At 35.2% G+C, this 27,634-nt stretch overlaps 1 protein-coding gene across 1 annotated transcript; it reads left to right on the plus strand.

Annotated features, from left to right (window-relative positions):
* The first annotated feature begins 486 nt into the window (after nt 1–486).
* On the plus strand, nt 487–26,071 carry opn4a (opsin 4a (melanopsin)). The gene is made up of 11 exons (XM_055170992.2): nt 487–738; nt 5,309–5,451; nt 6,140–6,273; nt 9,694–9,897; nt 10,505–10,676; nt 12,027–12,188; nt 12,756–12,863; nt 20,331–20,526; nt 20,827–20,997; nt 22,226–22,294; nt 24,722–26,071. The coding sequence occupies exons 1-11, from the start codon at nt 607–609 to the stop codon at nt 24,974–24,976; spliced, it is 1,746 nt and encodes a 581-aa protein (XP_055026967.2). The 5' UTR covers nt 487–606; the 3' UTR covers nt 24,977–26,071.
* Nucleotides 26,072–27,634: the final 1,563 nt, after the last annotated feature.

The following is a 27,634-nucleotide window of genomic DNA, read 5'->3' on the forward strand; positions in this document are numbered from 1 at the left end:
ATTATTTAGAGTGAAAGAAAGCGTATTATAAAAGTAATGCAAATAAAAAGATATCGATACACTGTAAAAAAAACAATTTGGTTTTGCAAGTCAATTCAACCTACTATTTTTAAGGTTTGGCCTGTGATAAGTTAACATAACTTAAAAAACAAGTTGAATTTTTGAAGTTAACATAACATACGTTTAAAGTAAAACATAAGTTGATTTTTTTTAAATTAACATAACTTAAAAAAACAGGTTGAAATTGTTTAACTTAAGTTTAACCTAAAGCTAAAGTAACAAAAAGATTAAAATGCTGCATTTTTTATAGTTAGTGCTTTCAGAAAATCAGTGGTATTGTAAATATAACTTTATAAATATCTAATCGGTCTTTAAAATCTGACAGACATAACTGCCTTTAACTCTCCATAGGTAAGTTAGTAGGTTAAGGTCATTATGGTAATGCAGGTTTAATTACATAACAAGTCTGTGTGAAATATGAAGGCGTGGGTTCAGTAAAGTGGTTCATGTGACGGAGCTCACACACTTTCACACACAGTTTCTGAGGAAAAACGCGGGAACACTATCTTTAGTCTTTTCGGTGTCTCTCTGTCAGTCACGCGAGTGATGATGAGAAAAGGCATCTCCTGCCCGTCGCAAGACCCGAACTGCACGCGCATCGTGGAGACGCTCTCGGCGTGGAACAGTTCCGTGATGAGCGCGTACCGGCTCGTGGATTTACCCCCCATCACTACACCTGTAAGTTGAAACACATCTCTGTTATCTGTTTTGATGTCGTTTATACAAATGTATAGATTATTATTTGTTCACTAAAAAAAAAACGACTTAAAATGTTAGTCAAGCTTTTATTTTTTTGTAATATTCATATTTTTTCGGAATTCTGGAAATAGGTCTTTTAATAATAAGTATCAATATCTTTGTGATATGTTTGAGATTTTATAGTTTTATTCCTATATATAAAAGTAAAACAATTGTATAGGCTAGTGTTTGTTTAGCATATTTTACAAGCAAATGTAAACATTTAAAAATATCATACACGTTTTATTTACACCGATATTTATTGGTATTTAAAGTAGCATATTCTTGTAAGATTAATGTACACAATGACACCAAAACCTGGCAGTTATTCACATACAATATTACTCAAATATGTGCTGTGTAAAGATCTTAGTGTTTTAACAGTTTTCAGAGTCATAAGAGATATGTTATATCCTACAAAACTTACTGTATCAGCAAGATCTTGGGGCTGTTTATGTTAACATATACAATATTGCATGTTGAGGTTGTTTTTCTCTTCAGTTTTGCCATCCATTTCGTGTTGTGATATGTTGTATACATTAAAAATCATTTAATTTCATTTTTAACCGATGTCTTTGACCAGTAGACTTTCTTTTTAGAGTACTGATGAGATGACACTACCTACAAGAGCAAGTAATGCTCTTTGTATTAGTTTATCCAACTAAAAATAAAAATAAAAAATGAAATGGAATAAACCATATACATTTATAAATAATAGATTTTTACCATGTTATTTATAGAGTAGCATATCATGCTATTGTTTATTTATTTGCACATGGAAACATAAGAAATGTAACTCATTAAAGCCTATCATACCAAAGCTACAATTTACAACTTGTTTCTGCCTGTAAAACTTTTTATCAAAAGACTTTGAAATTACATTTTGCTGTGAAAATGATGTTAAAAGTTATGTCATATTGATTTAAAAGAAGCCCATGATATCAGTGTGGCTGAGACTTTGGATGACCTTATTACAACCACAACTGGGATTTAAATCATTTTATCTTACATAATTTCTATTTAGTTAATATATCTGTTATTGACCTATACTGTAATCTGTGTTGCCACACTAACACAAAATAAACAGTTGGGGGCGCTGTACTTTTAGCCAAATGTATTGTACGTAGAATATGTGAGACCATAAATGGGCCATAAAGCGTTGACTGCTCATTTTTTAAGCCTTTAAAAATTATATAATTCTGAGCCTTAAGCATCCTGTTTGGAAGGATACATATTTGGGTCATATTCATCAGGAAATTAAAATGCATAAATCACGCATGCGTATGACCAAAACCGGTTAAAAATGACCCAAAACACCCTTTGATAGGAAAAAGATGATAGTAGAGAATGCTCTTATATCCAGGGCATAGTGACAAGTCTATCAAAACCAGTAATGGTTTTTGGGTATTTAGTTTTGTTTTTCTGAACTTATGATGATGGCTAAACCTCACATCAAAACAGCCCAACTGACTATTGAAGATGAGAATTAAAACATGCATAACAATATTTAAAAGTTTTGAGAAATTGTATTAGCAATTAAAAAAAATACAAACATTTATGCATGTCGAACCATTGGATCGAACCCATTACCTTTGCATTAAGAAAATGCATGAACTGGCTGATTATTTTATTTCAATGAAATCCAACATTTTGTGTATCAATCAAAAACAGCTTTGAAAACTTTGTGAAAAGTTTGTCAGAGCATAAAAAAGACAGTAGCATGCAAAGACTGCAAATTCAAAGCTCAGGGTAGTACAGTGGAAAACTGTTTCAGATTAAAGAGCAGGAGGTATTGGCAGGACATGTGTTTAGCTGAGCTCTGGCAGCTTTACTGTCTAACTGAGCTAAGTAATCACAGTAATGCAGTCAAACCAGAGAAGCATCTGCAGCAGGAGTAAATTTATCCAGATATTAAGGACATTTGGGAGCATCCTTTGCAAATGACTGTAAATTCACATCTCAGTTATTTATAAAGCGCAGCAATGATGCATTATAAAATGGATAAAATATAATCATGTTGTGTGTATGATTTAGAATATTTTTAATGGAAGTTAAATATTAGAGTACCAAACAGGCTTGTTAAATTTTAAGTCATTACAAAAAAAAAATTATATCTAAAAGCTCTATGCTGTCAATTTAGTGACATCTAAAGTATCATGAAAAAATAAAATCCTCACTATTTTACATGTGTTTAATTCATCAGGAGTTGAACAAATACTTAAAACAATATAATAATAATTATAATCAAATTAAGTGTTTCTATTCAGTCTTGTTTCCAGAGTGCAAATACTTCATAGTGAGTAATTGCCTCCATGCCAACTAGTTTAGTTAATTCTAGGATACACACACTTTAAAAAAATAATGATAAATAGCACAAAAAGTGGTTAACTGGCTCGTAATCATAGGAGAACCATTTTTAGTGCTAAACATTATGTAGAACCTGTTTAGAACCATATTGCTTCAGCACCACTTATGGTTCTACAGAGGTGCTATATACCGCTAAAAATGGTTCCCCTTTCATTACGAGTACTATTTAGCACCATTTTTAAGTGTATGTTAATTGTATTCTTGTCTACATAATGTGTCTTGTGTGCACAGCAACCTTTTGTCCTCCTAATGCTTTGAATCCTTTCGAACCCTAAATGGTGACATTTTAATGAGAGGGGGCTTTGAAGCATCTTTATTCGATCCCACCAAGACAAAGTTACTGTACACTTGAGTGAAAAACAGATGTGGGACCAAAGCAGTTTTAATTTGATTAGAATCGTCTTCATTCCAGTGAAATAAGACTTTCTTATCTCAGATCCCAACATTTTTCATGGCTAAGACCTTCATGTGACCCCAAACTCAGAATTAATGAATGAAAACACACAGTAATGACTGCTGATATATTTTGGAATAACTTCAGAAACAATCATCTATGATGTGCAGTGAAGTCAGGATCTGAAGTGGTTTAATGCATGTTTTGACAACAAACAATAGGCATTAGTGCTTGGTTGATGATTTATATCATTTTGGTTTAGGTGTGGCTGGTTAATTCAGTACCACTTTAAGTTAAAAAAGTAGAAGTAAAAAAACAAACAAACATTTGACAGTCTAGATTTTTTTTTAGAACTGACTTTGTATTTTACATAGACAGCACAATGAATAAAATGCAGTGAAATAATTTGACAGTTTTTTGGTCCACAACATAATTTTAAGGCAATGCTGGAATCTGCTTTGTCACACTGTATTTCCTTCATCAAAGACTACACTCATCTGTTATGACTTTTGCTTGAATACTGCATTTACATGTCACATGTGCCTTTAGCTCTGCAACTTCGAGGTCCTTTCATTAAATGCTTTCCTGAGGAAAATGCAGTAAACTAATTTTAGCCCTGTGAAATTTGTGCATGCACTGAATTTGTAATCATGGTTATAACTAAATATTTACACATGTTCCAACTATATTTTATCACACCAAATAAAATAAATAATATTCTATTTAATATAAATCATTGTTCTCAAAATTTTAATAAATAAATATAACTGCCGTCAAGGGGGTCATAAACAAAAAAAATCTGAAACTATATATTGTACCTTATAGTTGTGCTGTCAGGTTCTGGAGGAAATCATGCAATTTAACAGCTTTTGAGACAGGGTGGATTAAACTGCATGTTGTAAATAAATGATTATGCCAATACATTTTTATTTCTGATCTTTGATCAGGTCTTGCGGCTTGAAATGTCAACATTGTAAACAATCAATAGTCAGTTAGCAGAGTCAATCAGAGAAACGCAAAGAGAGCAGGATCAGCAAATCAAACAGAAAATGGACTGGGATTATTTTTATTATTGTGTACAAAATTATTTTAATGATTATTTTTACAGTAGTTCTTTATTATTGTTTTTCTGTTTGCTAGTCTTTTCTGTAAAAAGCAATCTTTTAAAGCAGTATATAGATGTACTGTTTATTTCTAAACTACAACAGGTACTGATAGTTTTGACTTATTCATATTAAAAGTCATGCATTAATATAAAATGTAATTACTTGTCACGTATGCTCCTGCACATTTCTGTCTGTGAAGGATTTATGGAGGTCTGAATGTCAGTTAGCTGACATTTCTTAATGCTTTTATGCCAGTATTAGGGCTCACATTAGATAATTTAGTCCCTACTTTAACAGCATGTGTCCATGTGCGTTGGAAGACAGAAAGAAATGATTTTGAAAAACATATGCAGTCAGCTGAAAACATTTTCATTGCATAGTGTCGTACATTGTTACTTGCTTAAATAAACAAAAACACTTTACAGTATTTTACAATAGTGCAGATTTACACACCAGGATGTATCTTCATAAAGCTCATCTATTTATATTACTTCTATACATTATTTCTGTTCCCATTCCTTCAAATGATAATCATTTCTGTTTTGCTATTGGTGTCAGCTGGGTTCAGGTTTAAACATGATTCATATTTTTTAAAGGCTTTATATTTAAGCTATTAATTAATGTGCTCTGCTGTGTCTTCAAGGTTGCCATGGTGGAAAAGTCAGTCTATCCTTTCCCTACTGTGGATGTACCGGATCATGCTCATTACACTATTGGTGCTGTAATCCTTGCTGTTGGAATCACTGGAATGTTGGGCAACTTTTTTGTCATCTATGCCTTCAGCAGGTGAAACGAGCTAGCTGTACACAAAAACACACACAGTGTATGAAATGCTTCATTGTTGTTTAGTGAAGGGGCTGCTCAAATGTAATACCATTCAAGAATTATATAAAAATGTGACCTGGTGAACTGAATAATAGTAAAATCCATTTAGTCAAATGATAATACTTTAGACATTTACCACTTATTTAATTCCATGGCCAACCAGAGTAATAGATATTGTCATAGGAAAACTTAAACTGAACCAAATCATAGGATGTGCGATTTAAAGGAACAGTATGTAGGATTGTGTCCAAAACTGGTATTGCAATAACAAAACTTGTGGCTAAAACTGGTACTGCAAGCACCAATACACAATAGCCAATACACAAAATGACAACATAAACATCATTTGAGGGCAGCAACTCCACTTTTTAAATGACAATATCCTGGCCAGACCACTGTTGTCAGTGATAAGTATTTGAAATGAAAATGTTTTCTAAATGTCTAGTGACATATCATTGATTAATTGATATAAATTTCTTACATACTGTTCCTTTAAAGATCATGACAGGGATTCATGCAGTGCATAGAGGAGCATGCTGACTGACACTAAGAAGTTATTTTTGCCCTTTATAGCTTTGTTTTGTTCATGGTAGAAAAATAATGCATCTGAACAGTTTCGCTATATCAAAGTAATGGTGTGTGTTTGTAGGAGCCGGACCCTCAGGACACCTGCCAACTTGTTTATAATAAATCTGGCCATCACAGATTTTCTCATGTGTGCCACCCAATCACCTATCTTCTTCACCACCAGCATGCACAAGAGATGGATCTTTGGGGAGAAAGGTACGCACGCACCCACTAAATTACTAAATAAGGAAATATAAGCATCTCGTTTTATATGAAATTAAGGATGCCTAATTATGATAATTAGAATTCAGAAAAAAATGGTTAAAAAAAATTGCCCTGTCAGTGTACCTTACACTGTAATAAGTAAAAAGTTGAATCAATACTTCAATTAGTAACACCTAAAATATAAAAAAGTTGAAAAAATTAAATATTTTGGGTGTTATATTGAAGTAATTTTTAAGTTGATCCAACTTTTCACTTTTTACAGTGTAGGCCTACCTTTGTACCTAAAGAGTTCATATTGGTACCTCAGAGGTACATATATTAGTACCAAATGTGTACTTCTTTGTACCCAAATGGTACATAGAACCTTTTTAAAGGGTACTGTCCCAGTGACAGCCTTCTGCTGGGTTATTTTTAACCCAATGCTTGATAAATAGAACACATGTTTGGTTATAAATAAACCTATGATGGGTTGTTGTTAACCCAACCATGAGTTAAAACAACCCAGCATAGGTTTATTGATTAACCCAACATGTGTTCTGCAATATTTACCCAGCATTGGGTTGAAAATAACTGCTACTGACTGCTACGTTGATCTAACCAGTGGCTGATAAAACGAGTTTGTTAAACTAGTGAGTACACTTCATGTGGCGCCACAAGAACCAAGAAGCAGATGACATCCAAATCCCGTAAGAGCAGTTCGAGAAATCATAACAGAAGAATGCTTCCTAAATGCTCTCGTGGTACTTTGATGTCATCCACCTGTCGGGTTCTTTATTTAAGGTTTATGTTCAATTGCACAAAAAAGCCCTGCAATTGATATTGCATTGTTAAACTTTTGGTAAATAATCTTCCTGAAGCACTTTATTTTCTTAGCATATTACTTTAGGTCATTTTTGTTGATCGTTATGGCCATTATTTGAACAGTGAAAATACTGTAATAGTTTTTGAGCTTCATTGTCACTAATGCTGATTATTCACTGATTTATTTAAAAAGAAATATTTAATACTTTCACAGCAAAAATTATGTAGGCGATTAATTTAGATTAATTAATCACAGAGTATGTAATTAATTAGATTAAAAATTTTAATCGATTCACAGCCCTACTAACTAGATAATGACTGTGATTGACTAGGTTGAATAGGTTTAAATAAATGAGAGGTTGTTTTGGATACAGCCTGGGTTTTTCGATGTTTATGAGAATTAATGCCAAGTTTTCTCAATGATTGCTTTTTTAACTGTTGGATGTAACCCTTTCAAATAAAGGAAAAATAGCAATTGTTTCTCTTTCAGTTGTCGATCAAATTAATTACATTGTAATATATCCTTTAAGTCCACCTAAAGCTGTAAATTGTGTGGCTTTGATCTGTGATATTGTTACAGACAGGACTCGCTTGTAGTTTTGCTCAATGGTAAAACTCTATTGCGCGTGATATTAGATGTCAGACGGCTCTTTCAACCCTGAGGTGCTTTAAATGTCAGATTTTATCAGGACTGAATCTTAATTGCCTTCATCAGCCTCGACTGGGCTTTGTCGACAGCTTCAGCCTGCTGATGTTTGCAGTGAAAGCTTGTGCTCTGTGAATATGAATGTTAGCTGATTAATGCTGATCTTTTGTTTACAGGGCAGGAATTCAACTGTTGTCTCCTCCTTTAGTCACAGGAAACATGCTGAATTATACTATGCTGAATTTTTGTCATTTGACAACGCATAAAAGTCAGAGTTTACAAGATACAGTCATCATTAGGGGACACTGAAATGGATGAGAAATTAATTAATTTTTATCACGCAAAGTTTCACAGCTTCCCTCTGAGGGAGGGGCTTTGACCCAGTATCATATGAGGACAGGGTTAAAAGGTGTGTTACCTGTTCATGTTGTTCTGTTTTCGGCACAATTATGACCACAATCAATTTGATTGTGACAATCGGATGCTGGATTTCCCTGAAAGCTTTCACACTTAATCAAACACAACTCAGCAAACATGCTCTTTCCAGAATAGATTAACCTAAAAATATAATCTGACAAGGTGTTGGAAAAGACTTCCTGATAAATTAGAGGATTATCTTTAATAGCAGAAGCTTTTGTTTAGTAAAAAATAAATAAATAAAAATCTCCAAGCATGAATTAAATGTATAGTCTATATATGTAATCTGTAATACATATGAATAAATATTACTCATCATTCTGTTTATACATGCATTAGCCTTATAAAGATATCTATAAACTAGTGTGCTCCAAAATATTGACAAAATTAGAATTTAGTAGATATAAGCTTTCAAAACTTTGACTCTTTTACCACTACAAACATTTTTTATGACATCATTCTGCATTTCAGCATCTCATGAAATTCTAGACTGTGAGTTAACTATAGCGTGCACACCAAAGCTTTTACGCACACGGCCGGCGTACGTTTTCAATTGTTTCCAATGAAGGCACGCCGTTTTACAAAAAAGCAGCAGCTAGCGTTTTTTTCCACGCTGAAAGCCGGCAACTTTTGGTGAAAAGCTCAGCTCATCAATGTCAGTTCTCACACAGCCGTGCTCAGCTGAAGAAAGCTGGCAGTCGGCTGAAATACAAAAAAATACTTTAAAAAGTTAATATTTTAACATACTTTCTCTTACTTTTTAAAACTTTAAAAAATTAATATTACTATTAGAAAATGTAGGCTTTTCTATTTAAATATTTCACTTAAAGTGAGACAATTTCTAGTACACTGTTAAAAATACTTCGCTGCCTTGTAAATTCGAGTTGATTCAACAGAAAATTTTAAGTCATTTCAACTTACTATTATTTATCTTGACAAGAGATGAGTTGTTATAACTACAGGTGAGTTGTAATAACTTATAAAATTATATTGAATTTTCTCAACTTTATTTTATAAGTTGTGACAACTCATCTCTGTTGACATGACTTCTAAATCTGAGTTTATTTAACAAAAATTTTTAAGGCAGCAAAGTATTTTTTACTGTGTATGTGTTGCATACTTGACAAGCATGTCACACTTTCACTTTAAAAAATGTAGGTAAAAAATATATTTAGGTGTTAATTTAAGTTTCTTTTTTTTAAGTTAATCCAACTTTCACTTTTTATAGTGTTCATGTTGGTGACCCTGTCTGTGAAATCCAGGCTAGTGTTATAATCTAATTATGAGAAATCATTAAATCACTATAATTTCAACCATCAATATTAAAGATATCGATATTATATTTTCACAGAAAGTTATTTGCATTATGTAAAATGATTTAAAAAAAGTAAATCACTTTTAAATCAAATGACTTTAGCTGGGTTTTCACATTTTAGTTTGACTTTTAGTTTGACATCATTGCCCTAAAAATGTTGTATTCCAACTATATGATGTAGTTTTCTATAACTTGTTTACAATCTCACCATATTCTCTTTCATGATTTTAAGGCTGTGAGTTGTATGCATTCTGTGGGGCTTTATTTGGGATTTGCTCCATGATCACTCTCATGGTCATCGCAGTGGATCGATACTTTGTGATCACGCGGCCTCTGGCCTCCATCGGCATGTTGTCTCAGAAGAGAGCTCTTCTGATTCTTCTGGGAGCCTGGGCCTATTCACTCGCCTGGAGTCTACCTCCATTCTTTGGTTGGAGTAAGTGATGTGCACAGATGCTTTTTTTGAACTGAGGTATTGGACAACTTTACAAGGATTGTGATGCCTGTTTGAGTGTGAAAGTGTCTTAATGCAGTTTACCTTTGATGTTCACTTAAAAATCCTTTCACAGCACACATCAAGTCTAGTGGAACAGGTATGTACTCTAAATCATCTTTGTGTGAACACAAAGATCTGAGTGGTCTGCAAACAGTGCACTGTTGAACTCTGATCTGTGACCTGTGGTTAAAACCGATGCTTTCAGCATGACAGGTTAGCGCATTTAAGCCTGCTGTCTGACACATTATCTTTGCTGATCTGCAGACCAGCTTCAGACCTCAGAGAGATGATGAATAACAGCAGCCCACACACAAAATACTGGGACTGATATAAAAACTTTGAACATATCCTAAGCTGTGTGCATTAGATTGTATTTCACTGCATTTGTACAACAGTCAGCCAGTCAGCATTTTTATTCTTGCTTTTGCTGAGTTTGTTCCAGTTTTGGCAACATTTCACTGGGTGTAATAAGCTTGATACCTGGCTGTCAGGAGTCTTGTTTCTTCACAGACTTTGTTTTTTAATACTTTCTTTCTCTGTCCTGCGGGTGCGTATGTTCCTGAAGGGTTGTTGACCTCTTGCACCTGGGATTACATGACCTTCACACCCTCCGTGCGAGCTTACACTATGCTCCTCTTCACCTTTGTCTTCTTCATTCCCCTTATCGTCATCATCTACTGCTATTTCTTCATCTTCCGATCCATTCGTACCACAAATGAGTGAGTCTTTAAAAGGACATTCCACTTTTTTTGAAAATATGCTCATTTTCCAGCCCCCCTAAAGTTAAACATTTGATTCTTACCGTTTTGAAATCCATTTAGCTGATCTCCGGGTCTGGCGCTAGCACTTTTAGCATAGCTTAGCATAATCCATTGAATCTGATTAGATCATTAGCATTGCACTAAAAAATAACCGAAGAGATTCAATATTTTTCCTATTTAAAACTTGACTCTTCTGTAGTTACATTGTCTACTAAGACCGACAGAAAATTAAAAGTTGCAATTTTCTAAGCCGATATGACTAGGAACTATACTCTCATTCTGGGGTAATAATCAAGGACTTTGCTGCTATATCATGGCTGCAGCAGGCGTAGTGATATTACGCACTGCCCGAAAATAGTCCCATGCCGTTGAAAGTAACCAAGGGGACTATTTTGGGGCACTACATAATATCACTACGCCTGCTGCAGCCATGTTACAGCAGCAAAGTCCTTGATTATTACGCCAGAATGAGAGTATAGTTCAAACCAATATCGGCCTAGAACATCTCAACTTTTAATTTTCCGTCTGTCTTAGTACACGATGTAACTACAGAAGAGTCAAGTTTTAAATAGGAAAAATATTGAAAGTCTTTGGTTATTTTTTACCGCGATGCTAATGGTCTAATCAGATTCAATGGATTGTGCTAAGCTATGCTAAAAGTGGTAGCGCCAGACCCGGAGATCAGCTGAATGGATTTCAAAATGGTAAGAATCAAATGTTTAAAGCAACACTAAAGAGTTTTTGCTCTTTGCTCCCCCTACAGGTTGGATGCGGAACTGTCCATTACCACTGTCGTAAATAATTTAGCCTACTGCAGCAAAGCTGGCTCTGATTGGATTGTAGGTCTGCCGTAAAGCAAGTTTTTGTAGTTTTCACTTGAACTACAGGACGGTTGGAAACTTCTTTAGTGCGGTTTTGGCCGATAGAGGGCTGCAAACCAAATGTGAAAGTGCCGTTCACCCTGTTTCGAGTGGATGAACGACTGAAATTTTTTTGGAAACGTTATTTTAAAGTAAAAAAACTCTTTAGTGTTGCTTTTTAACTCTAGGGGAGCTGGAAAATGAGCATATTTTTAAAACATGTAAAGACATAGAAATGTTACACTTGAAGCATTCAATCAGTGTTATTGTATTTTTGATTATTTCAAAATTTTAAGGTCTGGCTTAGCTAAAATAAAATGAAAGTAAATTAAAATTATTACAATTTTTGATTGCAATTAAATCTGCTTTTGACATTAGTGTTAATAATTTGCTAATAGAGAAAATGTTAATTATTGTCTTACTGTTGATTTGTGTTGCTGTCTTAAAGAGCTGTGAGTAAAATTAATGGGGATAACAAGCGAGACTCAATCAAAAGATTCCAGCGTCTGAAAAACGAATGGAAGATGGCAAAAATCGCTCTTATTGTTATTCTCATGTACGTCATCTCCTGGTCTCCATATTCAACTGTGGCACTAACAGCATTTGCTGGGTAAATAAATCCATGCATACAAGCACTTATGTACATTTAGAGGCGGTTTCCCGGACATGGTTTAGATTAATTCCAGGACTAGGCCTTAGTTATAATAGGACAATTAATAGTTTTACAAACAAACCTTAAAAAAAACAATACTGGTGTGCATCTTGAGACAAAACAATGACAATGCTATACTGTATATGTTATACAAGTTGTTTTTTAAATTATGGCAGCTCAAACATGCATTTTAGTCTGGGACTAGCATAAGCTCTGTCCTGGAAACCGCCCCATAGTCTACTATTGTATAGATGAGGGTCCTAAGGTTTTGGTCAGTTCAGCCCTCCCTATCTACATTTCAATAAATGTAATAAGTAATACTTTTGTACGTAAGAAAAGAGTCAAGTGTTACATTTTTGTTTACACATTTTAATTTAAAACATTACACATTTTTATAACGCTTAGCATGTTAAAGTTTGCAAGCCACTATAAAAAACTCTAAAGATAGTCTTAGCTGTCATATTTTGTTTGGCATGTGTTTGTGTGTTAATTAATGCATATGTTTATTTTCTTGGTATTTCCCAGATATGCTGATATGCTCACCCCATATATGAATTCAGTACCTGCTGTGATAGCCAAAGCTTCAGCCATCCACAATCCCATCATTTATGCCATTACACACCCCAAATACAGGTACTGGAGCACACACTATTCTCTTTATATCAGTGTTGTGAATTAAAAAAATGTATAATGCAGACTGGTACACTTTTAATTCCTAGCAAATGACAATCTGACATTGCACTGAAAAAACTCATTGTCCATGGGTCACAAAACATATTGGATTACCTGGTCTGGCCCCATTAAGGCTAAAAACTGGATGGGAAGTGTGATTGTTTAAATCTTACATGTGTTCAATCACAAATTGATCAGTGACATCAGAAACAGGTCATGATTATTGGTTTACAGTAAAATTGCATGTTGACTGATGTATTTAACCTAAAAATTAATTCAAGCATAAAGAGTAATTAATCCTGCACAGTGTTAAAGGAATATCTACTCATTTTCAATATTAAACTGTGTTATTACCTTAACTAAGAATTGTTGATACATCCCTCTATCATCTGTTTGCGTGCACGTAAGCGCTGGAGCGCGCTGCGACGCTTCGATAGCATTTAGCTTAGCCCCATTCATTCAATGGTACCAATCAGAGATAAAGTTAGAAGTGACCAAACACATCAACGTTTTTCCTATTTAAGACGAGTAGTTATACGAGCAAGTTTGGTGGTACAAAAAAAAACGTAGAGCTTTTCTAAGCGGATTTAAAAGAGGAACTATATTTTATGGCGTAATGGCACTTTTGGGAGTACTTCGACTCGCCTGAAAAGTCCGCTCCCCTTCTCATTCTCATAATGGGAGAGGGAGGGTGTTACTGCACCGAGTCAAAGTACTCCCAAAAGTGCTATTACGCCATAAAATATAGTTCCTCTTTTAAATCCGCTTAGAAAAGCGCTACGTTTTATTTTGTACCACCAAACTTGCTCGTATAACTACTTGTCTTAAATAGGAAAAACGTTGATGTGTTTGGTCACTTCTAACTTAATCTCTGATTGGTACCATTGAATGAATGGGGCTAAGCTAAATGCTATCGAAGTGTCTCAGCGCGCTCCAGCGCTTACGTGCACGCACACAGATGATAGAGGGATGTATCAACAATTCTTAGTTAAGGTAATAATGTAAGGGATCTCAGGTTTCGGAAGGAGAACAAAACTGCAATCGTTCCCCGGTTTCGGACACAATATGTCTGAGAGCGTTGCTAGAGTACGAATATATTGTATTGCAATATGGAGCGTTCAAGTATTAACCTTAAATCAAAACTAAACAACAGACTTGTAAATGAAAAGGTTTAATTACAGTACTGACTTAAAGTTACAGTTTAAATGGTTACACTATAAATGCATGAAATGGTAAATAATACAAACAATTGACTGTTTCCAATGTATGTGAGATATTACCTGATAAGAGAGAGAACAGAGAAAGAAAGTTTAGAAGAAAGAGATTCACACTTGAGGACTGAAATCTAGGCCTGATGGCCCGAACCCCAGAACTTAGGTGAAGAAAGAAAGGAAAGGGGAAAAGACCAATGCAAGGCAAAAGCTAAAATGCAAAGGCCCAGAGCTCCTAAAAACTGTAAGGGATCTCAGGTTTCGGAAGGAGAACAAAACTGCAATCGTTCCCCGGTTTCGGACACAATATGTCTGAGAGCGTTGCTAGAGTACGAATATATTGTATTGCAATATGGAGCGTTCAAGTATTAACCTTAAATCAAAACTAAACAACAGACTTGTAAATGAAAAGGTTTAATTACAGTACTGACTTAAAGTTACAGTTTAAATGGTTACACTATAAATGCATGAAATGGTAAATAATACAAACAATTGACTGTTTCCAATGTATGTGAGATATTACCTGATAAGAGAGAGAACAGAGAAAGAAAGTTTAGAAGAAAGAGATTCACACTTGAGGACTGAAATCTAGGCCTGATGGCCCGAACCCCAGAACTTAGGTGAAGAAAGAAAGGAAAGGGGAAAAGGCCAATGCAAGGCAAAAGCTAAAATGCAAAGGCCCAGAGCTCCTAAAAACATTGACCTTTATCCTCTATCTCTTGACCATGTGACTAAGCCTTACTTGATACATTCAAATTGACCAATCAGAAGATCACCTTTAACCCCCACTGTACTTGACCAAACCCAACATAATACATTCAACTGACCAATCAGAAGACCATCTTTAACCCCCACTGTATTGGATAAACAGCTGTAACAATAGTCTTTGATCAGCACAGGGGGTTGTGCCAAGTTGTGACCAAGGAATAAGTTCCTTCAATTTTAATCTTACAATCCGCCCTTTGGCAACATGGGCTACACGTAAGAAGATCCATGATGACACAGTTCATAAGATTATGCTTTCAGTTGTGTGCAGTGGTCATCTTCAGACTTATTGTCCAAACTGGTTGCTGGTTGATGAGACTTGAAGACGTCCTTCTCCTTTCAGCCCTGCATGAAAGGCTTCACCGAATGGAATTGCACTTTTCATAGTTATGCAGATTTCCATCGATACTTCACACTTTCACAAGAACAGGCCCTGAAGGGGGTTTCACTTTTGTCCTTCTCTTTGAGGCAACACCCAAGATGTGAAACAGCAGGAATACTGTGATTCAAGCAAATGGCACAACAAAAAGCAAAGCATATGGCATTTGTTACTCAAGTTTTAAATGGTCAGATTGGTCTTCAGCCTACAATCCCTGTCAAATACATTAAAACATGGTCAAGGTGAGAATAAAAGAAAAAACAATAAAAGCTCTTACATTGTTTTTGGAAACATGTCACTACAATGCTTTTTTAACTTAGTAAATGTTATTTTCACAACCCAGTTTGTCAGTAGAAACAACAACAACAATATAGTGTAACCAAATACATGAAATTTAAAGATCTTAACTTTCCAGTATAATCATTATAAATTAAATGAACAAAATGAAAACAAAAGGCATGATAGTTTTAAATGTCTTGCATAAAGAGCAAATGAAATGTGAAACATAATAGCAAAATTAATGATATTATTACACATAAAAAATAACTCTTCATCAAGATTTCAGTATTTGAGACATTAAACTAATCAAACTTTTTGAAAAGAAACCAAAACAGATACTTGACATCAGACATTTTAACATAATGACTGATGTGAGGCGAATTGTGTTTGCTATGTGTGAATTTAACTGAGGCTATGTGTGAATACCATGCTGCAACAAAGGTGAGGAAGATAAAATTGTGATGCAAATTTAGTCCTGTTGTTGAAAACAGGGAGCCATTTTGATATAAGTATGAGATTGTAATCTGGCTCTGTAAATCTTCTCACACCCATGTTTTTAGTTAAGCATGGTAAAAGTGCTACTGGATCCTGTTGTGAAGTAAAACATTTTCATTAATGTAATTATATAACACAATGTAGCCACATGGCATTTTTGTGCTCCTCTTTAGGGTCTGACTGCAGCTATACAAGGAATAGCAGAGTTTACCACTTAGGAGACAAATCTTTCAACATAGAAACACATACAACTTGAAACTGGTAGACAATTTCAAGAGCAAAAGTTATTCCATTAACACAAGACAACTGGTCTAGAATACATGTAGCTTCAACAACCTCTCACTTAAATGTTTTTTTCAAACACTTACAGTGGAAACAGTCAAGTGTTACAAGAAATTAACTTCATTAGCCTATGTGTACATATAGTACAACAAACAACTAGAATTTGTGTTCTAAAGAAACAACAATGCATTACGAACAATTACAAATCAGGAAATGCAAACAGGATCATCTATGAGAATGTTAAACACATGCTAACTGGCTGCTAAGCCACTAGCAAGTGAGGTTAACAGCTGGAGTCCTTGCATGAACAATGCAGTCAACTCAGTAAGAGTTTTACCTGCAAAACCAGATTGGTTACATCTGCCCTTAGAAAGTGATTTCCTACATTTCAAATAATAAGGTGGAGGTCTGCCCCTGCCCAGTGACCAGCATTTCTCCTCTGTATGGCCTATTTTATGACAGGAACTACAAAGCCTGTTCATTTTGCCACCGGGTCTGTAGCTTGGTTCTACTGGAGCTTCAGGAGGTCTGTGACTCTCTAATGCTTCATTCACATCATGCGGTTCTGTTCCAGCATGGTGATGCATCACCCCAATTGCTGAAATAGGAACACTTTTCTGGGTTCTGGAAAATCCATTCTCTTTAGTACAAGTAGCATCTTTTTTAGTCCCATTGCTGTTAAGCGTTTGGGGAGACTTAGAGTCTCGCACAATTAGTTTAGCCCTTACATCTGCAATAATGTCTTTATACTTCTCACACTGTTTGGCCAGGGCTAACTGCTCAGATGATAGTTGATCTATCTGAGTTTGAAGATTTTGGATCTTTGCCTCTGACTTTTGTAATTCAGCTTTTTTGGTATTCAATTCAACACACTTAGAATTCAGGATAGACTTAACCTGTCCATCCATTTTACGTAGCTCCAAGCACTTCATGTAATTCAAAGCCTCAATGATTTCAGCATGTTTGGATTTTCTTTGTTCACTACCAACCATGCGCCACCATGTGAGAATATCATTAGCGTAGTAATCCAGACCCTTTCTATATAATTTAGAAAGTGTAGGTTCAACTTTCTCGCTCCATAAATCAAACAATATATCATTACTGGAGTTATTCCCTTCCATCCCCGAGGAGATAATCTGAAATAATCTCTAACTGTACAACAATGTTAGGACTATTTAAGGTCCTTCTAATTTCTGTTTCATACAATTCATGCAAATGGAGATTTAACTAACCATGCCATGAAACAATGAAAACAGACTTACCCACTGTGTGGTCAGAAGGCCTTTAATCCATTCACAGGATTAACCATGATAAAGTCCTTATTCAGTTGATCAATCAGAGTAAAACTCAGAAAACTCACCGCAAGGGATCCCCGTACGGGCCACCAAACTGTAAGGGATCTCAGGTTTCGGAAGGAGAACAAAACTGCAATCGTTCCCCGGTTTCGGACACAATATGTCTGAGAGCGTTGCTAGAGTACGAATATATTGTATTGCAATATGGAGCGTTCAAGTATTAACCTTAAATCAAAACTAAACAACAGACTTGTAAATGAAAAGGTTTAATTACAGTACTGACTTAAAGTTACAGTTTAAATGGTTACACTATAAATGCATGAAATGGTAAATAATACAAACAATTGACTGTTTCCAATGTATGTGAGATATTACCTGATAAGAGAGAGAACAGAGAAAGAAAGTTTAGAAGAAAGAGATTCACACTTGAGGACTGAAATCTAGGCCTGATGGCCCGAACCCCAGAACTTAGGTGAAGAAAGAAAGGAAAGGGGAAAAGACCAATGCAAGGCAAAAGCTAAAATGCAAAGGCCCAGAGCTCCTAAAAACATTGACCTTTATCCTCTATCTCTTGACCATGTGACTAAGCCTAACTTGATACATTCAAATTGACCAATCAGAAGATCACCTTTAACCCCCACTGTACTTGACCAAACCCAACATAATACATTCAACTGACCAATCAGAAGACCATCTTTAACCCCCACTGTATTGGATAAACAGCTGTAACAATAGTCTTTGATCAGCACAGGGGGTTGTGCCAAGTTGTGACCAAGGAATAAGTTCCTTCAATTTTAATCTTACAATAACATAGTTTAAAATTGAAAATGAGTAGACTATTCCTTTAAGACCTAGCGGTAAAAGCATCTTTTGATTTTCCCCCTAAACATTAAATAACAACAAACACTATATTACGCTCCCTGTTTTGTTCCCCTAAAACTAAAATAGACTACGCCATTGACCAACAAAAAACACAATATTGTTTTTGTAATTTAATGAGCTCATTAGTAATATGTGCCTATAAACGAGACGACAACGCGCGTTTAATGTTACCTCACGGATTTATTGTATGGTGCCTTTGTACCTGTGGATATAATGAGAACTGTTTTTAAGTAATGCTTTTCCAAGCACTCCGAGTGCTGAAACATTTCGGCTCTCCACACGTTTGTAAATTCTTTATCTCCTGTTTGAAACAAATAAAGTTTTTTTTCCCCCTCCTAGGACTTTTCCCACAGGGTTTTTCTCCTAGGGGTTTTTTCAACCCATGGGGAGTCAGCTGACATTGGCTTAACTTAGCACCCTCTTATATACGTTACATTATTACTACGCTCGCTAGTATGGTTAATCTTAATCACTGTATTATGCTGCTTATGTTTTTCTGTGTTTTTTCCTGCATCTATTAATGTAAAGCTGCTTTGAAACAATTAAACAATTGTAAAAAGCGCTATATGCAGTCTGAACTTAATGGGAAGGGAATCCCAGATCTTGGTGCACAGGAAGTAAAAGCATGATCACCCATAGAGCGTAAATGAGTAGAAGGAAGCGCTAAAAGACCAGTATCAGAGGAGTGTAGATCACAACTTAAAAGTTGTGATGGATAATGTGGTGCCAGACCATGCAAGGCCTTTATTAGTCAGCATGAGAATTTTAAAATCAATCCGAAACCTGACAGGGAGCCAGTTTAATGACTCTAAAACTGGAGTGATATGCTCACTTGTGCTTGTTCTTTTCAGCTGAATTTTGTACAGAATGTAATTTACTTCAAGTGGCTATAGAAACCCCAGAAAGCAGAGCATTGCAGTAATCAATGCAAGAGAAAACAAAAGTGTTAATCAATTTTTCAATGACCGAAAAGGATAACATTAGGCTAAGTGATGAAAAGATGTGTTTTTGACTGTATTCTGAATGTGCGGCTGATCATTCAGTGTATACCTTAGTGTTTACTTTTGTCAAGCTTTGTTCAAGTAGGTTTCAAGTCATGCCATGTTTATATCTTTGCTAGTGCTGGGCAAAGATTAATCACGATTAATCATATAAAATGATTTTTTTTGCATAATATATGTGTGTGTGATGTGTGTAATTATTATGTATATTTAACCACACACACATACATATATTCATTTCAGAAATTTTTTATTTATATATATATTTTTTTACATAAATGTATATATCATACAGAATATATTAAAATATAAATAAATAAACACATGTAAATTTTTCTTAAATACATACATGAATGTCTGTGCATTTATATATACATAATAATTACACACAGGACAGGACACTCATATATTATGCAAAAAAAATCACTTTTATTTTGTATGCGAGTATTTGTGATTAATCTTTTCCCAGCACAATTTTTTTTTGTCAATAAAACTAGCTGCTCTTGGGTTCTCTCAACTCACCTCTCGGTGTATTTTTTAAAAACTTATCTGAAGCTCTTTTAAATCTGTCTAGCAAGTATAAATCTACCAGCTGCCCATCGACAAAGCATACTGTAATAATAAACACTGTCTTATGATGTATAACCCAATCAATATATCTACCAGTCACTTCTCATTCATATTTCAGTGTTTCAACAATGGTGCCTAAACATGCTTATTATTTGACTGGACTGAATATATATGCTCTTGACATATTTGTATCTAATGATTAATCCTATTTATGCTCTCTGTGAAAATAAATCCAATATGACTTAATACAGCATCTGTCTCTCTGTCAGGGTGGCCATAGCAAAATACATCCCGTGTCTCCGCATGCTGCTGTGTGTCCCCAAGCGTGACCTTAATTCGTTTCACAGTAGCTTAATATCCACACGTCGCTCCACTGTCACAAGTCAGTCCTCTGATATCTCTGGACCCTTCGGCAGAACCAACACAGGAAAATTTCGCCTCTCATCAGCCTCCGATAGTGAATCTGTGAGTCTGATAGATCTGTGGTTGTATTTCAAAAGTGGAACATTTACTTTTTAATGCATGTTCCTAGTTATACTTATGGATAAAATTAAATCCGGCCTATTTTCTTGTCATTCCATATTATGTTTCAACTTGAAATATGTCATATTACAGTGGTAAGTTAGTTGTAAACTTGTTGACAAACCTGTAAATGTGTTGACTGTTATTGACTTTTATACATACAGTATTTTTGATGTTTGTATTATGTTACTTATATGAATGTGTGCATTTTATAAATGTTTTGTGTATGTTTAATATCTTCAGGGCTGGACAGACACTGAGGCTGATCTCTCCAGTATAGGCTCCAGGCCAGCTAGCCGGCAGGTGTCATGTGACATTAGCAGGGATACTGCAGAGGTCACCGACTTCAAACCATGTAACTCATCCAGCTTCAAGTCTAAGCTCAAAAGTAATGACTCAGGCATCTTTGAAAAGGTGATCTCTTAGGCCTGGTTTTCAAATGGCATCTGTGCTAACACATTTAAGCTTCACACTGATTAAATTTGGGCCTGTTAAAGTGATAGTTTGGCCAAAAATGAAAATTTCCTCATGATTTACTCACCCTGATCTGATCTGATGTCCATAATTTTTCATTCAAACACATATTCAGATATTTTTGATGATCTAGCTCTTCCAATCTTAAATTGGGTGAATACGGGGTCTGCCTCCTTCAAGCCCAAAGTATGTGCATCCATCCTTCACAAAAGTAATCCACACGGCTCCAGGGGTTAAATAAAACAAAAACATAATTAGCTTCCGGCAACGCCGCCATCTTCGACTCCTCTGCACTTTTCGTAGTGGCGTATCATTAATATGTACACTAGATGTCGCCTTGGAGTTTTAAGCACGCGTCAAAACCGCCGCCTTCTTGGAACAGGGGTCTTGTCATAAGTAGCTAGGTAATGCTGCGTATGGATGTTAGGCCTACTAGCACTATATGCATTATAGTTAGAAAAAGTAGATTTTCATAATATCAAAACTTTACTTTTTTTTTGACTCAATGCTAAATACATGTCTGACTGTTGGAACGAAGAAAAAAAGCCCTAAAAAATCACATTCATGACGATTTATGGTGATTTTATTTCCGTTACACCATTGCCTACAATGACACGGATGCGGGGCTCCCCTGTTTCAAGATGGTGGCTCTATTTGACGCATTCGTTCTAATGAACTGCCATAGCCAAGGCGACATTTAGTGTACATATTTATGGTGGCTTATGACGAATGCGGAGGGCAATGGCACAGAGCAGGGACCAAAAACCCTCCACATTCGTCATATGTCACTACGAAAAGTGCGTACATTGTGCTGTTACTCTCTCCTAAATGCAGAGGAGTCTAAGATGCCGGCGTTACTGGAAACTAGTTATTTTCTTTGTAAATATGGATATTTCTCTTAAAAAATTGCATCAATTACCCTCAGAAGGCCTTTATTTATCCCCTTGGAGCCATGTGGATTTCTTTTTCAAAGGATGGATGCACATTTTTGGGCTTGAAGGAGGCAGACCCATAATAAAGATTGAGAGCTATAGGACTTTAAAAAAAATATCTAAATATGTGTTTTTTATAAAAAAGATGGACATGTGTAACTTGGATGGCTTGAGGGTGAGTAAATAATTTTTGTCACGCATATATGATATTACTTTCTCCATTATTTCTCATCTAGAGCTCCTCTGATATGGATGATGGATCTGTGGTTGGACTTGTTCAACCTGACCGTACTTTTCCTCTAGCTGTAAGTCGACTGTGAGTTGGATTAAGTTTAATATAAACCCATCTCTCTGCTGATCTACAATTTTGCAGGAACCATAGGATCTGTAAAATTAAATGACCTCAAAAAAATTTGGTTTTAACAGAAGAATTCACAGAAGAATCAAACTTTTTCTGTATATCCGTAAGCCTGTTCATGTTTTGAGATTGATAATTGATGAATCATTTGTGAATTAAAGGTATAGCGGAAGATTTTCCCGAATTTCAGAAAAGAATCGCCTTCCGCTTTTTAAAAAAATGCACATGCGCAACACTCTACCTGCTCCCGAGAGGGAACGCCTATTAAATGTGTGCACGAGAGAGCATGCATGAGCTTAGTTATTCTCATGCACATTCTGTTTACAAGTTGCTGTCATTATTATACTGATGGATTGAGTGAGGACTAGCTAGAGAAGTAGCTTGTTGCATTTATGTAATAAATACGGAACACATTGGAATTATCAAAAATTAACACACAAGGTTTTAGAACATTTCAGCGTGATACCTTTTACCATTCGGTTATAAGGCTACTTTAGACAAATTGAGATGTTTACCATGTCTGCGCGGTGCGTGACTTGTGTCATCCCTAATCATAGCTTACATCAACTTTTACTAGCATTAAATGGATTTCTCCAAATAGCATGACAAATTTTACCTGTCAAGTAGAAACTTCGCGACTGAGGCATCAGTGGGAAGCCCAACCTGTGCTTTTAGCTCACCCCAGCATGTGAAATATTCTCCCAAAAACACTCTGGTCTTGTTTCTTTTTTCAGAGGCCTTTCTCTTCTTGTCATACAATTTGTAGACTCCTTTTCTCTTGTGACCCTTAGACATTTTGAAAAAACACGGTGAGAACCGTAGTTCACCACACACATACACTTGAAAGTGCGCATGCGCAGAAAGGGACGAGTACGTACGATGGCCTACGTAAACATATTACCAGAATGATTGAAAACTAGGAGGACCAATAGTCTTGATGATCCACCCAGAAAAAGAAAATTCTCTGCAATACCTTTAATTATAAATCCTGTAGTGTGAGACCAGCTTAAAGGATTAGTCCATTTTCTTAAAAAAAATCCAGATAATTTACTCACCACCATGTCATCCAAAATGTTGATGTCTTTCTTTGTTCAGTCGAGAAGAAATTATGTTTTTTGAGGAAAACATTTAAGGATTTTTCTCATTTTAATGGACTTTAATGGACCCCAACACTTAGCACTTAACTCAACACTTAACAGTTTTTTTCAACGGAGTTTAAAAGGACTCTGAATGATCCCAAACGAGGCATACGGGTTTTATCTAACGAAACGATTGTCATTTTTGACAAGAAATATAAAAAATATGCACTTTTAAACCACAACTTCTCGTCTATCTCCGGTCCTGTGATGCGCTAGTGCGAACTCACGCAATTGCGTAATGTCGTGGAAAGGTCACGTGTTACATATATGAAACGCACGTTTGCGGACCATTTTAAACAATAAACTGACACAAAGACATTAATTGGTATCATTTGACATACAACAATGTCGGAACGGTCCTCTTTCTCCACACTTGTAAACACTGGGGCGGAGTTTCGCATACGTCATCCGTGACCTCTTGACGTGATGACGTATTACGTGAGGTCGTGCTGGCACATCACAGGCCCAGAGATAGATGAGAAGTTGTGGTTTAAAAGTGCATATTTTTTATTTTTCTTGTCAAAAATGACAATCGTTTCACTAGATAAGACCCTTATGCCTAGTTTGGTATCGTTTAGAGTCCTTTAAAACTCTGTTGAAACTGCATAAAACTGTTACATGTTGGGGTCCATTAAAGTCCATTAAAATGAGAAAAATCCTGGAATGTTTTCCTCAAAAAACCTAATTTCTTCCTGACTGAACAAAGAAAGACATCAACATTTTGGATGAAATTGTGGTGAGTAAATTATCTGGATTTTTTTAAAGAAAATGGACTAATCCTTTAACTGGAATGTTATTTTAGATCTAAAAGGAACCAAAATCATAGCAAGTGATGATTCATATTTATATGGTTTCTTGATTTAACTGATTTAAACCTGATTTACATCAGTTGTCTTTGTTTCTGACTTTTCTGAAGTGCTTAGGAGAAATAAAATTAACAAGGATAAAAATATTGATGTAGCCTAAAAACTAGGCCTACTGTACAATTAATGTGGATATAAAGCAATTTGGCCTAACCTGTATGGCATACACACTCAGAATAAAGGTACAATAAGGTACAAAAGTTATCACTCTAAAAAAAATCGGATATAGCCAACAAATCGGAATTGGGCATTAAGATCTGCAGTGTAAATCCAGCCTTTATTGTAATTTAGGAAACTCTCCTTGTTGTTTTTTTAATCTCTTTGCTTCTAAATGCTAAAGTTTTTATTCTTTTGTCTTTATTCTTTTTGCAGGCTGGTGACAATGCAGAAATGACCGCTTCGAGAGGTACGATTGGGCGGATCCCCAGTATTGTTGTCACTTCTGAGTCTAGCTCTTTCCTGTCTTTAGCACGGCCCAGTTGTAGGAGCAGCAGCCACTCAAGTGTGTCTAATGGCAATGTTGTGTCAAAATTTCCCAGGAGAAACTCTTCAGGAGGAGTCCAGCAGGAGGCAGTATATCTGTCCACCGCTGCTGGAACACCTGCGTTCCCTCAATTACATCATTAAAAAGTCTCATTAGGACCTCATTAAAAGTCTCACCATCAGTAACTTGCTTATGCTTACACCTCCTCATCTTCAGTCTTAATCTTATGTTCAGGCTTTGTGTCAAGTTTAAGTGTTTTGTGTTTATTCCTATTCTGTGGTGTGGAAGTTTAGCAATGTGAACTGAAAAGAACCAGTACATAATGTAGAAAGTGAATATCATGGATTGATGCCTTTCTTTTACATATTATAAAGTAAATTTTCATTGTGATTTTTACCTGAGCTATTAGAGGAGCATCTCTAATTAGAGAAATTTTTACAAAATGTGAACGAATCAGGTGAAGGAACGGTGCTTATGCTTAAAAGTGAGACCAAGGTAACTTGTTGTGGTCATTGACGATAAATAGACAGCGATGATCTCTGCTTACATCTGTTATTGTGGTTACTAATGAAATTGATTGGATACATATAAAGGATTTAATGTTTTGTTTAAGAAGTAATATTAAATTGCACGCTGCAGCATATGCCTGCAGCAGAGACTCATTATTATCTCTTTAAACACTGAACAGTGCCATCTTCAGTGAACTTGTTCAGCCTACGTCATATGCATGCTGTGTATGTCTCTATAAATCCATCAAGTTAGCACCCTAATGAATAATTACCACATGAACACAAACACAATGACATACTTCAACAGTTTGACAGAAATGCTCCCCAAACATTTTAATGTTTATTATTGTGTATGTTCTTTAATAGTAATGTTTTTGAAGAATAACATTACAATCAAATATTAATGTTTATAAACAGTTGTGTTGCTTTGTACTCAAATGTAGTTTTGTAAGGCTGGCTGAACCTCAAATGTGATGGTGGCTACAAAATAGCCATGTCCTTGTATATACGTTTTGGTAGTTGTCTGTGTTTTCTGGACTTTTTCCTAGAAATTTTGGTACAGCATTAAATAAATCATATTTATTTAAATAAGTGCAGTCTATATGGACTGTTTATATTGTTTTTATAGTCTTGGAGTAATATTATTGTATATCCATAAAAATGAAAATGTGTATGTTTCAAACATTAAACAGAACATTATTGTATCCCCTTTTGTTTTTGTTTGGTTGCTCCTATTTATTTTTTAAATAAAGCTTTTTGTTTCCTTTCTGGTTATAAACCACAAAAAAAGAGTTGAAGGGCTTTCATAATCTCAGATACTAGTGTAATTTCTTCCTTCCAAATCTGACATTTATTATCTGTCCGTTTCTGTAAAAAATGGAAATAGTGATACTGAGCTTATTTATAGTGATGTTTCTCTAGCCTTTAGACACCACTGTCCTCCCAAGTGTGAGCTGTCAGTAATGATTTGAACATGAATTCTTCCCTCTTGGTGGTCTTAACTCTTAAGGACCTTAGGTTTATGTAGTTGTATCCAGAAGATCACAAAGATATTATTGGGTTTATGACAACATACACAGGTTCCCATACACATTGCCTCTAGTTACTCATCTGCCGTGCTTATCATGATAGTCGGATTTTCACATATTATTAAGTAGTTATGTAACTTACTGCCTAAAGAATATTTAAAGAGATAGTTCACCCAAAATTGAAAATTCTGTCATGATTTTCTCATTCTTGTGTTGTTCAAAATCTGTATGAATTTCTTTTTTCTGATGAACACAAAAGAGGATATTTTAATAAATGATGGTAAGTACACAGCTGATTTCTATAGTAGGAAAAACAAATACGATGGAATTCAATGGGTACCGTTAACTGTGTGCTTACCATCATTTATCAAAATATCTTCATCATTTATCACAATACCTACATAATATTTGTTTTCCTACTATGGAAGTCAATGGTTACAATCAGCTGTGTGCCATCATTTACAAAACATCTTATAAAAAGAAAAAATATTTATACAGATTAAGAACAACATGAGGATTAAAAAAATTATGACACAATTTTTATTTTGGGGTGAACTATCCCTTTAATTGCACTGATTGGCTGGACCCACTGCACAGATTGAACACATCTGCCATCTTCTGGCAAAATGTTGAATTGCATGAATTTGAAGATTTGTCTGATCTGAAGCTTGTGTCGCTAGGTTTGGGTTTTGTCGCATTCATGGTACTTAAAAATTATTAGATATTTTGTACTTTGTGGATTTTAAAAGAAGCTAAACAGATACCGGTTAAATGCTGAATCATCATATTCTTAAACTGTGTATGACCCAGGTTGTCATTTTAAACAATGCATCAGCTTTTTTAGACAATGTCTTCTGGGCAATGTACTTTTTGTCAGTTCAGCAGAGACTCCTGACACACATGACAGTAAGCATTAGAGCAAGAAATATTGGAATATGCTGACACAATGTCCCACAAGGTCATGTTAGTTGGTTGACAAATCCATTTAAATGTAATAAAAGCAAAACTATTGTTTTGTTTGTGGATGCATTAAGATATGGGAAGCTGAATTGCAACTTACACCAACATGAATAATGGAAAGTTTTTCAGATCTAGGGAGGCAGAAGCTACATCGCCTGAGGTGCATCACTAATTCAATCACTGGAACTGACACCTCCTCTTAAATCTTTCAGATATGTCCTTTGTTCATCATGGGATCCTATAAAAACATACATTTAATTTAATTTAATATTAGGCTATATAAAATATTAAATATTCCCGTTTT

The sequence above is a fragment of the Misgurnus anguillicaudatus genome, chromosome 11, assembly GCF_027580225.2.
Source record: "Misgurnus anguillicaudatus chromosome 11, ASM2758022v2, whole genome shotgun sequence".
NCBI lineage: Eukaryota > Metazoa > Chordata > Actinopteri > Cypriniformes > Cobitidae > Misgurnus > Misgurnus anguillicaudatus.